At 36.7% G+C, this 16,015-nt stretch overlaps 1 protein-coding gene across 1 annotated transcript; it reads right to left on the bottom strand.

Moving 5' to 3' along the window:
- Positions 1–1,251: 1,251 nt before the first annotated feature.
- On the bottom strand, positions 1,252–15,273 carry LOC141288579 (heterogeneous nuclear ribonucleoprotein U-like protein 1). Its single transcript, XM_073820742.1, has 14 exons — positions 14,599–15,273; positions 14,370–14,499; positions 13,291–13,367; positions 13,062–13,201; positions 12,858–12,960; positions 12,505–12,617; positions 9,667–9,930; positions 9,456–9,578; positions 8,108–8,218; positions 7,847–8,015; positions 7,593–7,775; positions 6,540–6,589; positions 2,198–2,284; positions 1,252–2,084 (listed from the first exon to the last, which is right to left on the bottom strand). The coding sequence occupies exons 1-14, from the start codon at positions 15,140–15,142 to the stop codon at positions 2,022–2,024; spliced, it is 2,157 nt and encodes a 718-aa protein (XP_073676843.1). The 5' UTR covers positions 15,143–15,273; the 3' UTR covers positions 1,252–2,021.
- Positions 15,274–16,015: the final 742 nt, after the last annotated feature.

The raw sequence follows: 16,015 nt of genomic DNA on the forward strand, positions 1-16,015 counted from the left end.
CATAGAAATGTTATATATTAATATTTTTTTCCACTTTCACTGACTGTTGTTTTTTTTATCAGCATCTCTTCTATTCATAATTACCAAACATTCATTCATTTTTCAGAATTTTAACCCTTTAAATGCTGGTTTGTTTACATAATGCTGTCTGTCAGTGGGCAACACCAGCTCCAGAGCTTCCTCTGCTGAGTAACGTCTCTTCATCTTGCAAGCAAAGAAATGACCAAGCCTTCAAGCACCAAATATGTATAGGTTTGGCTGTGCGAACACTCAAACTTTGTACAAAATCTACCAGACTAAACAATCAGCGTTTTCTTGTGGTGAAAACAAAAATATGTGTTTAGGGGCTTCTACATCAAATTCAAGCTCACCTTTTATCTCTGTACAAAAACAATAACAAATGAAAAAGTGCAATCAGGGAATAAGATGTGTGTTTGGGTGAAAAAGAAAAATCCTCAAAGCTCATTGACCTTCTTTGAACTTATTCCTAGTTTTGACATGACCCTATGACCCTGCCAAGGGTGGGACTCAAATACATGGAGTGGGATTTGGGATTGATTGCCAGTACAATATCATTTCTTTCAAACTAATTACATCCATAAAATTTTCAGTAAACACATGCAAACCACACTCTGACATCCTCACCAACATACCCACACAATTATAGTTGCATTATTTGTCCAATTGACTCTATAATAGACTATAATATGCATAAGCAGAAAACACAAAAAAGCAAGTATTTCTTTTATATGTCAAATTTGAAAAAAAAAAAAAAAAATGGCACAATCTAGTAAAAAATTTAAATTTGAAGCCTTGCCGATAGAATGAATGCCTATTAGCAAACATTGCATCATTTTATAGTCAAATGGCCCTGGGTTAAAAAATTGCAGTTTTAATGGGTTTCAATGTGGACATTTTTGTCCTTAAGGTCCTGAGTGTGAGTATTTTTTGTACAGAGGGTAAAATTAATTTTTTGAAGGAAATGAGGGTGAAATATTAATTTCAATAAAAATAAACACCTGAGCCAAGATTTATGCAGTTGGCATTAACACAGACACACTTATAACACAAAACTGAAATGGACAAAAATGTCCATAAGGTCGCACAAGGGTTAAACTAATTTTTGTGATGACCTCAACCAGCGTTTTTCCACTTTTTCACCATTTTGCCTGTACCTAAAAATATCCTGTGCGCATTTACACTCATTTTGTCAGCAAGGGTAACATAAGATGCCATTAAACCACAGAGAAGTACAAATTGAAGCAATTTTAATGACGTACAGAACGCAATGCCTCAGAAAATCCGATCTGCCTGTTTACATGACGGCTGCATTGGCACATATCCCATTTATATCTGATTTATTTCCACATATGAATTTTGATCTCGAAATATCTGAATGCATACGTGTTTTTTACCCGTTTACACTGTCATACAACAAGTCCGATCTGTGTCACATATGAGCAAATAAACGTAATTTAACTGACAGTGGAAAGGGGGCCTCTGAAGAAGCTCAAGTGAAAGCAAATTTGGAAATCTGGAAAATATTCAGTTTGTAGTCCCACCATTGATGTTAGACGTATAAACCTGACGAGAAACATTTTTTCCACAATAAATATATTCTAAAACAGTTTTACAGAGAATATTCTTTTACAAGCAACAAAGAGATACAAGTGACGATGGCAGGACACTCTGTAGAAAGTTTAATAAGAAGTGTCTTCTTTAGAGTACTCTGTTACTGTTAACATCTAGGGCTGTCAATAAAATCAATTAAGATTCAGGGGTTTTAAAAGCAGAATAAAACAGTATAAAATTCAGAATATTCCTAAAATATATATTTTTTTAGATAAACTACTCAAGCGAGCTCCTCATTATAAGCAGTGACCTTTGCTAATGAAATTACAGACAGACCGAAGCAATTATTTTTTTGTAAAGGTGAAGCACTGCTAATCAAAGCAAAATGCTCTGATTTAGGTCGTTTTTCCTGCTACATGAAAGTTCTGGGTTTATCAAAACATGTCCAGCTAACTTGAAAATCCATAGTACACGCTGCCAGAACAACTCTGGTTTTGCTCAGACAAGCTCCACTGCAAGAAAACAAAAAAACAAAACAAAGATTTATTAAGTATATGCTTTGTTTTTCTTTTTCTCAATGCTGTTTTCCAAAGATCATAGATTGACATCCATATGATGTTCTTACCTGGCCAGTGTACGGTCTGTAATACTTCCTGTATCGCTGTGGGTCGCTGCTGCATCCGTAAGAGCGGCCGAAGGATGGATGGCGACCCTAAAATCACACCCATCATTATATACTGAGTAAAAGTAGAAGTACCCTAATACAATATTACTCCAGTATAAGTAAATACTCAAATTTACCTGAATAAAAGTATAAAAGTACTTGGTTTCTAATGTACTTAAGTATAAAAGTACTAATTAATGAATGTTTATTTTGTAATTAACTTGTTTGAGAGCTTCATATTATGTTTACAGATGTATATAACCCTGCTGCTCATAATATTTAGCTTGGGGACTCGTCTACACTATCAAAATATTTAATGTATTAAAATATCAATTTAGGTTACTGATATTTCATGCAGGGTTGCCAGGTCTGCAAAACAAACTATGCCAATTGCTGTATTATATATATATATATATATATATATATATATTAGTGGTGGGCCGTTATCGGCGTTAACGTGCTGCGTTAACGTGAGACTCTTATCGCGCGATAAAAAAAATATCGCCGTTAATCTATTCTCAAATATGGTTTGGGAGCTGGGTCTAAACTACGCAGGCTATGATGACTTTCACCTTGATAGTTTAACGCGGATGTATACCGAAGACTGTAGAATATGGTCGCGGGTAAGTCTCCTCCGCCAAAACACAGACGGGATCGCGTCCTCCATTCATAAAAACCGAATCTACTATAGCGAAATGCCACGTAAATTCGTCGTTTTTTGGATTCATAAATCAAATGTTGGTCAGTCACTTAATTCAAATCGCGATATGGACTAGTGTATGTGAAAACTGAAATGCAAAAAGACCGTTTTAATATGAATCCGATATGTTCCGTTTGCCTAGCTCTATGTATGCATTGCGGAGACGAGCTTTTACTACACGCATACTGAAACACACGTGACGCTCCCGGTAATTTTTGGCATTTTCATCTCACATGAACAGATAAACTCAATCTCCCAAACTGCTGTGAGTGTCACTTTTACCGTTTCATTTGAGAAACCTAGCATCATATCATACTGAATGACACAGAAACGTCACGGCAACCTGTCAAAATAAAAGTACGGTGTAACATGTAATGGGCTGGGGAGGTGTTGACGTTAAAAAATAATTTCATTGTTAGTTAGTTAGTAAACACAAGTACATCTAATTGAACATAATTTATTTTCATCAACAAATTATCATAGAACAGCTTTATGAGCTTTATGATCCATTCTCAAAGACTTTAAGTCAGTATTTGGGTAGCACACATATTCTGAATGCCTTCAGCAGAATTCAAATTAGCCATTTTAATCTAGATTAATCTAGATTAATTCCAAGATTTAATCTAGATTAATCTAGATTAAAAAAATTAATCTATGCCCACCCCTAATATATATATATATATATATATATATATATATTTAAAAAAAAGGTTAGTTCCATTCCTCAATTCTGATTGGTCAGAAGCTATGACCGCTTCACTCAACGGTTTTGTGTATCATTGAACCCCCTTAGCAACCACCCTTAGCAACGTAAACACAGCTGCAGCAGTAGGGACTACTTTTTACTGCGGAAGGCAGTTAATGATTTTACTATATGAAAACGTACAACTCAATATATATAAATTAATATATATTTTTGATTTTAATATTTTTATTGTGTGGTAACCGTTTTATAAAAGCAATAAGGTACTTGAGGCCGTGCTGTATCATGAATAAATCACGATTAAGACTGGGTCCAAAACTTTATATTAGTGATTAATTTAAAGATGGCAATACAACTGAAAAAAGAAAAAAAAAGACGCAAAAAAAAATTTTAATATTTTTTTTTGCAAATCTAAAGGAGTCTAACAACCTATAACATAAATTGAATGCAATTATTTAAATGTAAAATAAAACAGCGTCTTCACCGTAAGAATTAAACATGCTTTCTTTCTTATTAATACTAAAAAGTCCTTCATTCAAGAGCAGTGAGAGATTTTTCTTTTTGTAATTTTTACGTTTTATTAATATTAAGCACAGGGACGGCAGAAGGAATATTATTTGTTGCCGCTTTAAGAGTCACACGGATGCATAAGTTAATTTTCATGGCAAAGAAGGACTATGCAATTCATCTGATCACTCTTCATAACATTCTAGAGTATATGCAAATTGCTATTATAAAAACTTAAGCAGCAACTTTTCCAATTTCCAATATTTATGTAATTCTCAAAACTTAGGCATATTTTCAATTCGCAGTTTCACTTTGCACAATCTGAAGGGTAATGGAAACGCAGCTACTGACTCGAGAACAGCCGCCATCCGCTCAATCCAATTCATGAATTAATCCAAAAATACTTTGTTCCTCTCCACCACTGGTTCCTACAGATTTAGTCTGAATATCTAGTGTAACATCACCAGTGTTGTACAAGTTACTTCCAAAATGTAACACATTATATATTACTAGTTACTGTCTTTTAAAAGTAATTAGTCACATTACAATATTACTGTCTCTAAATTGTAATGCATTACACTACTTTTGTGTTACTTTCATCAAAATATCCACAGATTATAAATTGCCAAAATATAAGTTTAGAACTGCTCATTTACATTAAGTTTAGGATAGCTAGCATAAAATTATAAATACATATTTAGGTAGGCCTACCGGTATGTCTATTAATGTTACGTTGTAGTTTAGGTTAAACATGGATAAGCACACAAACTGCATTAATACATTCATAAATAACACCGGTAAATAAAGCTGTTATAATGTACAATCATTAAACACAATAAATAGCCTATAGGCTATTTTAAATGGTTTTCAGAACAAAACAAGAATGAAGAATATAAGTTGCTAAACAAGCCAAAACAATGGAGGGTAAAAGCGAAACTAAAAGCAAACGGTGTTGTTCTCGTGCAACCTACCTCTCTCATTCGCCATCAATCCAATTAAATGTGTCCATATTCGTGATGAAATTGAATGCTAAACTATTATGTAAACCAGGATTTGTACTTAACGCGCTTATAAAGCATCCTCCTCACATGAGCAAATATGTGACCCTGGAGCACAAAACCAGTCTTGAGTCGCTGGGGTATATTTGTAGCAATGGCCAAAAATACATTGTATGGGTCAAAATTATTGATTTTTCTTTTATGCCAAAAATCATTAGGAAATTAAGTAAAGATCATGTTCCATGAAGATTTTTTGTAAAATTCCTACTATAAATATATCAAAATGTAATTTTTGATTAGTAATATGCATTGTTAAGAACCTAATTTGGACAACTTTAAAGGTGATTTTCTCAGTATTTTGATTTTATTGCACCCTTAGATTCCAAATTTTCAAATAGTTGTACCTCGGCCAAATATTGTCCTATCCTAACAAACCATACATCAATAGAAGGCTTATTTATTGAGCTTTCATATGATGTATATATATCTCAGTTTTTAAAAATTTAACCTTATGACTGGTTTTGTGGTCCAGGGTCACATACGTGTTTGGGCCGAGCTCAGGCTGAACGGCACGGATTGTACTACGCAGTACGCACTATTTCATTTGACCAGTGTTTCTATATTTGATTGACTGTATTTTATTCTTATAACTAACAGACTGCAACTTTTGCAATGCTGTGTGCGTGAGGCGCCGGCGCAATCGAATAGCGGAATAACTCCGTCATTTTTGGCCAAAACTGCAGTGTGTTTACTTTTATTTCTGTCATCTCGGTTTCCTTTCCGTGAACTTTCGGAGAGCGCCGCTCCACACAAAAATGAACCAAACTCAGCAGCATATGTCACTCAGTCTTTTCCTTTCGTTTTGAAAATCTGTTAATTAGGCTATTTTTGTCAGATGTATTTCGCATGTTCATTCATTGTATATACAGACTATGATTTAATAAAAACAGATTTTGTCATTTTTAGCTTAATTTTTGTTGCTTGTCTGCGCTCGTCCGTCATTTTTTTTCTCTTCTCCGACTCCGCAGCTCTTTTCGTTAGTTTAGTGTTAGTGGCACCAGTCCAGCTGTTTCCAGTGCTATTTCTCTATTAGGGGAGTGTGTCTATCTCACAGATGTAGAATCTCTCTGCAGTCATCTCAACCATCGAATTCCAGCAACAGGAAGACAAAATATTTTACTCGTGGACTTTTTTTAATTCGCAAATTAATTTTGAGTTAAAATATGTTGATGTAACTTGCGTTACTGAGATTGTAACGAGTAATATTATTACCCAAATTGTATTAGTAATGCGTTATATTACCGCGTTACAACAAAAAGTAATAAACTACTGTAATATATTACTTTTGTAATGCGTTACTCCCAACACTGAACATCACCACACTATCAAACTTACCTGTGCTTTCTGCAATGTACAGTGTGGGCCGAACGGACCTCCTCTCCATCCTTTGAAAATAAAAGATTGAAAATTCAATATCATGCTTTAGGATCAAGATATCAAAGGGTTAGGAAAGCTGAAGTTTTTAGCAGAAGTGTTTGTGTTGCACATCATAGAAAGCAACGCTGGCATCTGTTAATATTAATTGTTAGAGATAACTGGTTAATTTTGAGCTTTTTTGCGCTATTTTCATCTTCCGGGTTTAAAATCTACATTGTGCTGACGTCGCCGTTTGTGACGCGCCGATGGACTATAGCACATCGATGACGCGTCGGTGTCTCATAAATATTCATGACGCTGCGTGTTTTATCCTAGGGCTGGGCGGTATGACCAAAATTTTATTTCACGGTAACGATATGTGACCCTGGACCACAAAACCAGTCTTAAGTCGCTGGGGTATATTTGTAGCAATAGCCAAAAATACATTGCATGGGTCAAAATTTTAGATTTTTCTTTTATGCCAAAAATCATTAGGAAATTAAGTAAAGATCATGTTCCATGAAGATTTTTTGTAAAATTCCTACTGTAAACATATGAAAATGTAATTTTTGATTTGTAATATGCATGGTTAAGAACTTAATTTGAACTTTAAAGGTGATTTTCTCAGTATTTACATTTTTTGCACCCTCAGATTCCAGATTTCAAACAGATGTATCTCGGTCAAATATTGTCCTATCCTAACAAACTATACATCAATAGAAAGCTTATTTATTGAGCTTTCATATGATGTATATATCTCAGTTTTGTAAAATGTAACCTTATGACTGGTTTTGTGGTCCAGGGTCACATTTATGTTTTCGATGCATAGTGCAAATGGATGTGCATTTATTTGTGTTTTAAACTCGTGGGGAGCGAAATGAAACTGTCTGAACCCAAAGTTGTCTGTGTTGTCTCTCTCCCCTCTCCTCCACGCTGCATTTTTCAAAACTGTGGTGAGAGTAGCCAGTGCTGAAACAGGAGGGTTTCATTACCCTTTAATAAAACAGCAGAAGTGAAATCATCATCTCTTACCACACTGATGAAAGAAGCGGTTTTGACTGCCTTGTTTGTGTTTTTTGCGTTTGGGAGGTGTGGGTAGGAGCTGGCGAGCTTCGTCTTTATAATGCGCCAAGAGCTTCAGGGCCTCGTCGGAGCTGAGCTCCACAAACATCACCTCATCCACATGCTCTCCCTGCTCCGGCAGCGTGAAGCTCACTGGAAACAAGAAGAGAGATGAAAACATCTGCTTCGAAACTGTAATCTTGACAAACATGATCAGGTCTGACCTTTGGCTTTGAGAAGAGATGTTTCCTGAAGTGCGATGCCCTCCTGCTCTTGGCGCTGTGACAGACGTCTCCTCCACGCCTCATCAGGTGGAAACACCACCACCGCTCTCCTCTGGTAACCACGGAAACAGAGCATCTTGTGTCGCCGGGCAGATGGATAAATGTTGGCCTTGGAGAAGAGTGAAAAAGCGAGAACATGTGAGTGTAAAGACAGTTGCTGAAACTCTGTTCCACCTTTACTGCACACATATTCCTCAGTACCTGATCAAGAATGTAGTTCCTCCTCTTGGTTGCAGCTCTTTTGATCAGCTGACTGACGCACTGAGTGGCCTGCTGCAGCATCAGCTCTCTGTGATCGGCTCCAGGAGGCTCCTGCAGAACAGAAAAATAAAACAGTGCAGCACTCAATGTTATGGTAAGAATTAAGATTTAACCCATTTCTATAGCTTTCCCAGTGAAAGGACAAGTTCACTTCCAGAACTAAAATTTACAGATAATGTACTCACCCCCTTGTCATCCAAGACGTTTATGTCTTTCTTTTTTTTTTAGTCGAAAACAGTGTTGGGAAGGTTACTTTGGAAATGTAACAGGTTACAGATTACAAGTTACTTGATTTAAAATATAATAAGTAATGTAACTTTTCAATTACTTTCTAAAAGTAATGTAACTTATTGCTACAAATATACCCCAGCGACTCAAGACTGGTTTTGTGGTCCAGGGTCACATATGGAAATAGATCTGTGCATTAGTTTGAATGCAGCCTGTTAAATCAGCCACTCTCATCAGTAATAATCAAACAGCAATAATGCAGAGGAAAAACAGAAAAACCATAGCTATCGTCTGTTTAACTTTTAAAGAACACTTATTTTTATATAAGTAATTGTTTAAAAAAAGTAGCCTGCTCATATAATAAAAAAAATTAAGTACATTTTGGACAAAAAACATTTGATAGAAAATGTATATTAGAATGTAGCCATGTGCGGTAATATTGAAAACTGAGAATGTGACGAATTGTGGTATTAAGCTGAGAATGAATATTGTAATTAAGAAGATTGTGAAGATTCACAGCCCTACTTTAAGATGGCAGTACTGACATACAGAGAATCCAACTATAAACAAAAAGGATGGAAACTGCATTTTTACATTTTGTTAAAATGTAAAGTAGTATTTGCACAGCAGAAGAATTAATTAGGGGAAAAATGTAGATCAAGAATAGTTTTGGAATCAGATTGTGACTCCCAGTATCAGAATTGGATCGGATCATGAAGTGCCTGAAGATTCCCAGCCCTATTTTTGACATACCCTAGCTGTATTGATGCAGAGCTAGGCAAGACGAGCATTTGAGGTTAAAAAGTATATAAATTGTCAAGATCCTTCTTCCATGGCTGGGATCATTTAGAGCCCTTTGAAACCTCATTTAAACTGCATTTTGGAAGTCCACTACATGGAGAGAAATCCTGAAATGTTTTCCTCAAAAAACACAATTTCTTTACGACTGAAGAAAGAAAGACATGAACATTTTGGGGGGTAGAATAAATGATCTGTACATTTTTGTTCTGGAAGCGAACTTCTAATTTAACAACAACACTGACTTGATAGATTCTCTCACCCTCATGCAGTTCAAAACAGAGTTTGTACTCAGAAGATTGTAACGTTTCCTTGGGTTCTGGAGCATGTGAGCCTGAGCCCAGTGAGTCTTACCCGAACCCGGCAAACCAACCATCATCAACACCTGAGAGATGGAGGAGATTGTGAGAGAATGCTTACAGCTTCACAGTAACAATATTCATCTTGATGTTTAATTTTGTTAGCTTTCCTACCTCACATTCACTTTTAGATGCTGTTGGTAAAAGCGCACGAGTCCTTTGACCAGGAGGAAGTGCGAGCAGTGTGGAGAAACCAGCGGGATAAGGATGCCAGGGAGTCTCTGGATTGAGATTTACGGAAACGGAGCAGTTTTTGCAAAGCACATGGGGATAAAGGGCTTGACCTCCAAGAGTAGAGGAGTTCAGGTGAAACGCCTCTCCAAGAGAACATCCATTCTTGTGAAATGAAAGAGTCACCTCTCCTGTTTCACTGACGAACTGAATGAAGAAAGAGTTATTAATTAATAATGAACCCGCACTGAATTAGAGAAATAGTTCACCCAAAGAAACGTGCTAATTCTCAGGCCATCCGAGATGTAAATGAGTTTGTTTCTTCATCAGATTTGGAGAAATGTGTCATTCCATCACTTGTTCACCAGTGGATCCTCTGCAGTGAATGGGTGCCGTCAGAATGAGAGTCCAAACTGCTGATAAAAACATAATAATCCACACCACTCCAGTCCATCAATCAACATCAGTTTTAATCACTGGAGAAAGCAAAACTAAGGATTGAGGATTTGCATTTTAGTTAAAAGAAGTGGTTCTTAATGATGGATTTTTTTCTGGTAAACACACTGCTTCTGGCTTCTCAAGACGTTAACTGATGGACTGGAGTGGTGTGGCTTTCTTGTGGATTATTGTGAAGTTTTTATCAGCTGTTTGGACTCTCATTCTGACGGCACCCATTCACTCTAGAGGATCCATTGGTGAGCAAGTTTCCTCATTAGATTTGGAGAAATGTGTCATTCCGTCTCTTGTTCACCAGTGGATCCTCTGCAGTGAACGGGTGCCGTCTAAACATCTGATAAAAACATCACAATAATCCACACCACTCCAATCCATCAGTTAACATCAGTTTTATTCACTGGGATAAGCAAAACGAAGGATAGAGGATTTGTATTTCAGCTAAAAGAAGCAGTTTTAACTTAAAAACATCCTAATGATGGATTTGTTTCTTATAAACATGCAGCTTTTGACTTCTCGAGATGTTAACTGATGGACTGGAGTGGTGTGGATTACTTGTGGAATACTGTGATGTTTTTTATCAGCTGTTGAGACTCTTCATTCTGACGGCACCCATTCACTGCAGAGAATCCATTGGTAGGGTTGCAAACAGGTGAAAAACTTCCAGTAAATTTCCGGTAACTTTCCAAAAATCCCTGAAAATTTCCCAAAAATCCTGGAAATTTTTGCACTTTTTGCAACCCTATCCACTGGTGAGCAAGTTTCTTCATTCAATTTGGAGAAATCTGCCATTCCGTCACTTGTTCACCAGTGGATCCTCCGCGGTGAATGGGTGCCGTCAGAATGAGAGTCCATAAAAACATCACAATATTCCACAAGTAATCCGAAACACTCCAGTCAATCAATTAACATAATTTTATTCGCTGAAAAAAGCAAAACTAAGGTTTAAATTTGGATTTTAGCAAAAAAAGAAGTGTTTGTAACATTAAAAACATCTTAATGGATTTGTTTCCTACAAAAAAAGTAGCTTTTGGCTTCTCAAGACATGGATTATTGTGATGTTTTTATCAGCCATTTAGACTTTCATTCTGACGGCACCCATTCACCGCAGAGGATCCATTGGTAGGGTTGCAAACAGGTGAAAAACTTCCAGTAAATTTCCGGAAACTTTCCAAAAATCCCTGAAAATTTCCCAAAAATCCTGGAAAGTTTACGAAATTTAATGGAAATTTTTGCACTTTTTGCAACCCTATCCACTGGTGAGCAAGTTTCTTCATTCAATTTGGAGAAATCTGCCATTCCGTCACTTGTTCGCCAGTGGATCCTCCGCAGTGAATGGGTGCCGTCAGAATGAGAGTCCATAAAAACATCACAATATTCCACAAGTAATCCGAAACACTCCAGTCACTCAATTAACATAATTTTATTCGCTGAAAAAAGCAAAACTAAGGTTTAAATTTGGATTTTAGCAAAAAAAGAAGTGTTTTTAACATTAAAAACATCTTAATGGATTTGTTTCCTACAAAAAAAGTAGCGTTTGGCTTCTCAAGACATGGATTATTGTGATGTTTTTATCAGCCATTTAGACTTTCATTCTGACGGCACCCATTCACCGCAGAGGATCCATTGGTAGGGTTGCAAACAGGTGAAAAACTTCCAGTAAATTTCCAGAAACTTTCCAAAAATCCCTGAAAATTTCCCAAAAATCCTGGAAAGTTTCCGAAATTTAATGGAAATTTTTGCACTTTTTGCAACCCTATCCACTGGTGAGCAAGTTTCTTCATTCAATTTGGAGAAATCTGCCATTCCGTCACTTGTTCGCCAGTCGATCCTCCGCAGTGAATGGGTGCCGTCAGAATGAGAGTCCATAAAAACATCACAATATTCCACAAGTAATCCGAAACACTCCAGTCAATCAATTAACATAATTTTATTCGCTGAAAAAAGCAAAACTAAGGTTTAAATTTGGATTTTAGCAAAAAAAGAAGTGTTTGTAACATTAAAAACATCTTAATGGATTTGTTTCCTACAAAAAAAGTAGCTTTTGGCTTCTCAAGACATGGATTATTGTGATGTTTTTATCAGCCATTTAGACTTTCATTCTGACGGCACCCATTCACCGCAGAGGATCCATGGTGAGCAAGTGCTGGAATGACACATTTCTCCAAATCTGATGAAGAAACAAACTCATCTACATCTTAAAGCCTGAGCGTGAGCACATTTTCAGCAATATCTTATTTTTGAGTGAACTATTCCTCTAACCCAAGAGCTAAAGAACACAGCATGCATACTTTAACCTACTTCTGTACAATTACTTGTGAAACTCACTGCATAGCATCCGATGACGTCTCCTTCTGTGAAGGGCTCACCAAACGCCGCCTCCTTTCCTCCAGTTACTATCCTCCCCCGTCCATCAAAACCATACGACAGCTCCACCTCACCTAAGAAAAAAAAGCAATAATTCTTAATAATTTTATTATTATTATATCTTTTGATAATATCACTAATTACAATATTTTTTCAGAAACACTTTTTTACAAATACACTTTTAAATGCAACATTTTCATCAGTTTTCATTTTCAACAGTTCATCTTCTAGCTGTGTTATACCTAATCTATAACAGCACACTCAGCACTTTTTTTTTTACGTTTCTGCAAGTCTGTAATATGATTTATTTTCACCTAGCTGAAGGCTTGTGTTGTCCACAGACCAGCCCACTCTGAGCACATGTCCATCCTGGCCGCAGCTTGTGTCTAGTGCAGGTGCTGACAGTCGCTTCACAAACTGGAGACCCAAAAAAGTAATAATGCGCCAAAGGTGCCATTTAATTCATTAGTTTAGCTGCTGTACAAAACATTTACAAAATTCAAACCTCAAGTTCACACCTTGGCTTCGAATCCGACCTTCCCTTGACAAAATCCATGCGTCATCCTGCACCCTGACCAAAGAAGAGGGAATTTTTCCCAGAAGAGCGGCTGACCGCTGCTTCCATCAGAGTCCACCTCGAAATGCAGGTCACAGTTATCTGGAAAACACAAACACAGCGTTTCTGAGTACAGACTTTCAAATGCCTTATTCAGTATCTGAGCATGTATTGGGTCTTGATGAATTTACAGGAATCCAGTCGAACGTCGTCAAAATCTATTTCCGCTTCTTCCTCAGGCTCCGGCAGCAGCTCTGGTGTTTTAGCTCTGAGGAAAAACAAGTCAGAAATGTTCAAATCTGTTTTGTAAAGCCTGTTTAGTGTCAGTAAGATTTATTCATTCAGCAAGGGTGCATTCAATTTAATTATCTAAAATGTTACAAACAGAAATTTACATATAAACATAAATGGCTTTCCATTGCTGTATGGTTTGTTAGTGCAGCATAATATTTGACAGAGATGCAACTATTTGAAAATCTGGAATCTGAGGGTGCAAAAAAATCTAAATAATGAGAAGAACAACTTTAAAGTTGTCCAAATTAAGTTCTTAGCAATGCATATTACTAATCCAAAATTAAGTTTTGACATATTTACAGTAGGAGTATCTTCATGGAACATGATCTTTACTTAATATCATAATGATTTCTGGCAAAAGAAAAATCTTTTGACCCATACAGTGTATTTCTGGCTATTGCTACAACTATACCCTTGCTTTTGAGGTCCAGGGACAAATATTAGGTAATGTAGTCTGATTACTTTTTGATTACTTTTGACCCAACTCGTTTATCACCTAGACTATAGTGATTACTGTGAGATTATACCAAAGTGTAATGTAACTGTAATCTGATTTTAAAATATAACATAATCTAATTACAAGTATTTAATTTTTGCAATCTGATTACGTAATCCAGAATACAAATCATTGCACAATATTTTTATTTTAGATAAATGCTTTAATTTTGACCTTTTTAATTCATCAAAGATGATTCTCAAGATTGATGATAATAATAAATGTTTCTTGAGCAGCAAATCAGTGTATTTCTGAATGATCACATGGCGTAATAATGCTGAATATTCAGCTTTGACTCAAAGGAATAAATTATTTTCCAAAATATATTCAAATAAAAAACAGTTCCTTTTAAATGCAATAATATTTTAGTATTTTACAAAGAAATGCAGCCTTGGAGAGCACAAGTCGTAGAATATTCTAGAAATATGTTCTTTGAAATACCTTCAAGTACAAGCTCTTGCATTTTCTACAGATCAATACCTGTTGTAATGAATGTCCTCTTTGAACTCGTAATAATCTCTGCCTCTTTCCTCATAAGGCCTCTTGAGTTCACTGCTTTCCTCTGGGGTGGAGTCCACCGACTCAGGTTCATCTGACAATCTATGGAGCACTGCAGGACACAGCAGTCAGCATTTTATCATCTTACTTTCATTGTATTATATGATAAGCAAAGAAGCACTGTTTTAATCATGTTCTAAAGATGACTTACACTGCTCTTGCTGCTGTGGTGCTTCTGGCTGTGAAATGGCCAAGACTGATGATGAGCATCCTGACTCTGCATCCTCTGTAGCAACGGTTGCCAAGGCGACAGGATGCAGAGCAGCAGCTGAATGCTGTGGATTCGTCTGATGTTGTCTGTCCTCTCTAGATCCATCGGCCTCTTTAGTCCTAGCGGTCCGCTGCTCTGCTGTGGCTCCTGGGGCAGTGCATGAACACAGCTGAAGTGGGTCAGTCTGTGTACTTTGATCAGTAAACGCGTTCATGCTCTTTTTAGGAGGAGGAGTGCATACTGGAGGCTGCGTCCGAACACACAGCTCAGATTCCGGGGAGTGAGACTTTCGCGATTTTTCTGTAGGTTCTATACTCGTCGTCTCACTAACATTTACTTCCTCAATGGGTTCAACACCGGCTTCGATCGCGGAGATTAACCGAACCACCAACTCGGCCTTCAGGCCTTTCGAGTCCAGTCCTCGCTCTGTTAACATAGCACGCAATTCGGCCACTTTCAGCCTTTTGACTTCCGCCAACAGCATTTTCAACAAGATTTGTCAATTCCACATTCAGATTAAAAAGCTTACACACGCTGTATGTTGTATTTAGCAACAGTTTATAACTTAGGCGCACTCTTCAAACTTTATAGGAATTTTCTCACCCACAAACCAAAACACACGACCCGCTGTAGAGGATTCAAGAGAATGGACTGAGCGCTGATTGGCTGTCGAGGGGGGAGCTGATCGTTGATTGGTTATTAGCAGTGACGTAGTTCCAACTCTTTTGCGCGAATCGGTTCTTTTGAACAGTTTGTTAAGAACCAGTTAGAAACAATTCATCGATTACGTCTTTACATAATATCACTGTCTTTCTCATGCTCTAGGTCCATAATAATGTTTATTACAGTTTCAAATTTAAGTTGATTTAATAAGAGTGTTTATTGTAATTTTATGTATTTCAGTTAAACTTGTAGAGCGAATCTTTTCCGCGAACTGGTTCTTTTGAACAGTTTGTTCAAAGAACCGATTAGAAACAATTCAGTGGTTACATTTTTACATAATTCTTCAAGCCATACATAAGCCCATAATTATGTTCATTACCAAGGGCGGACTGGGAAAAAATTTATCCACACTTATCCAGGCCACACACCCACACCAAAATTTGAAACCACGGACAACAATATTTCATCATCACATAATAAAAGTTTAAATCAACTGGGTACAATAATTAAAGGCTTTCTCCTGAACTTCCAATGTGCTTTTTAATCTCTTTTAATCTCTCTGTCTCTCATGTGTGTTTACTTTACTTTTTCTTGTATCTGTCACTTTTTTCATAAACACATCTCCACCTTGTTGCAAAACAACCACCTCACTGTAACTTGTTTGCACATACTATTGCCCTACATTTATTTTACA

This window comes from Garra rufa, chromosome 16 (assembly GCF_049309525.1).
Source record: "Garra rufa chromosome 16, GarRuf1.0, whole genome shotgun sequence".
Classification (NCBI taxonomy): Eukaryota; Metazoa; Chordata; class Actinopteri; order Cypriniformes; family Cyprinidae; genus Garra; species Garra rufa.

Excerpts from the sequence above, each read along its gene's own strand:
- LOC141288579 (XM_073820742.1), bottom strand. The coding sequence starts at position 15,142 with ATGCTGTTGGCGGAAGTCAAAAGGCTGAAAGTGGCCGAATTGCGTGCT. Across the intron at positions 12,961-13,061 it reads AGGTCGGATTCGAAGCCAAG|TTTGTGAAGCGACTGTCAGC; the intron begins GTGTGAACTTGA and ends TTGGGTCTCCAG. Across the intron at positions 2,085-2,197 it reads ACAGACCGTACACTGGCCAG|TGGAGCTTGTCTGAGCAAAA; the intron begins GTAAGAACATCA and ends GTTTTCTTGCAG.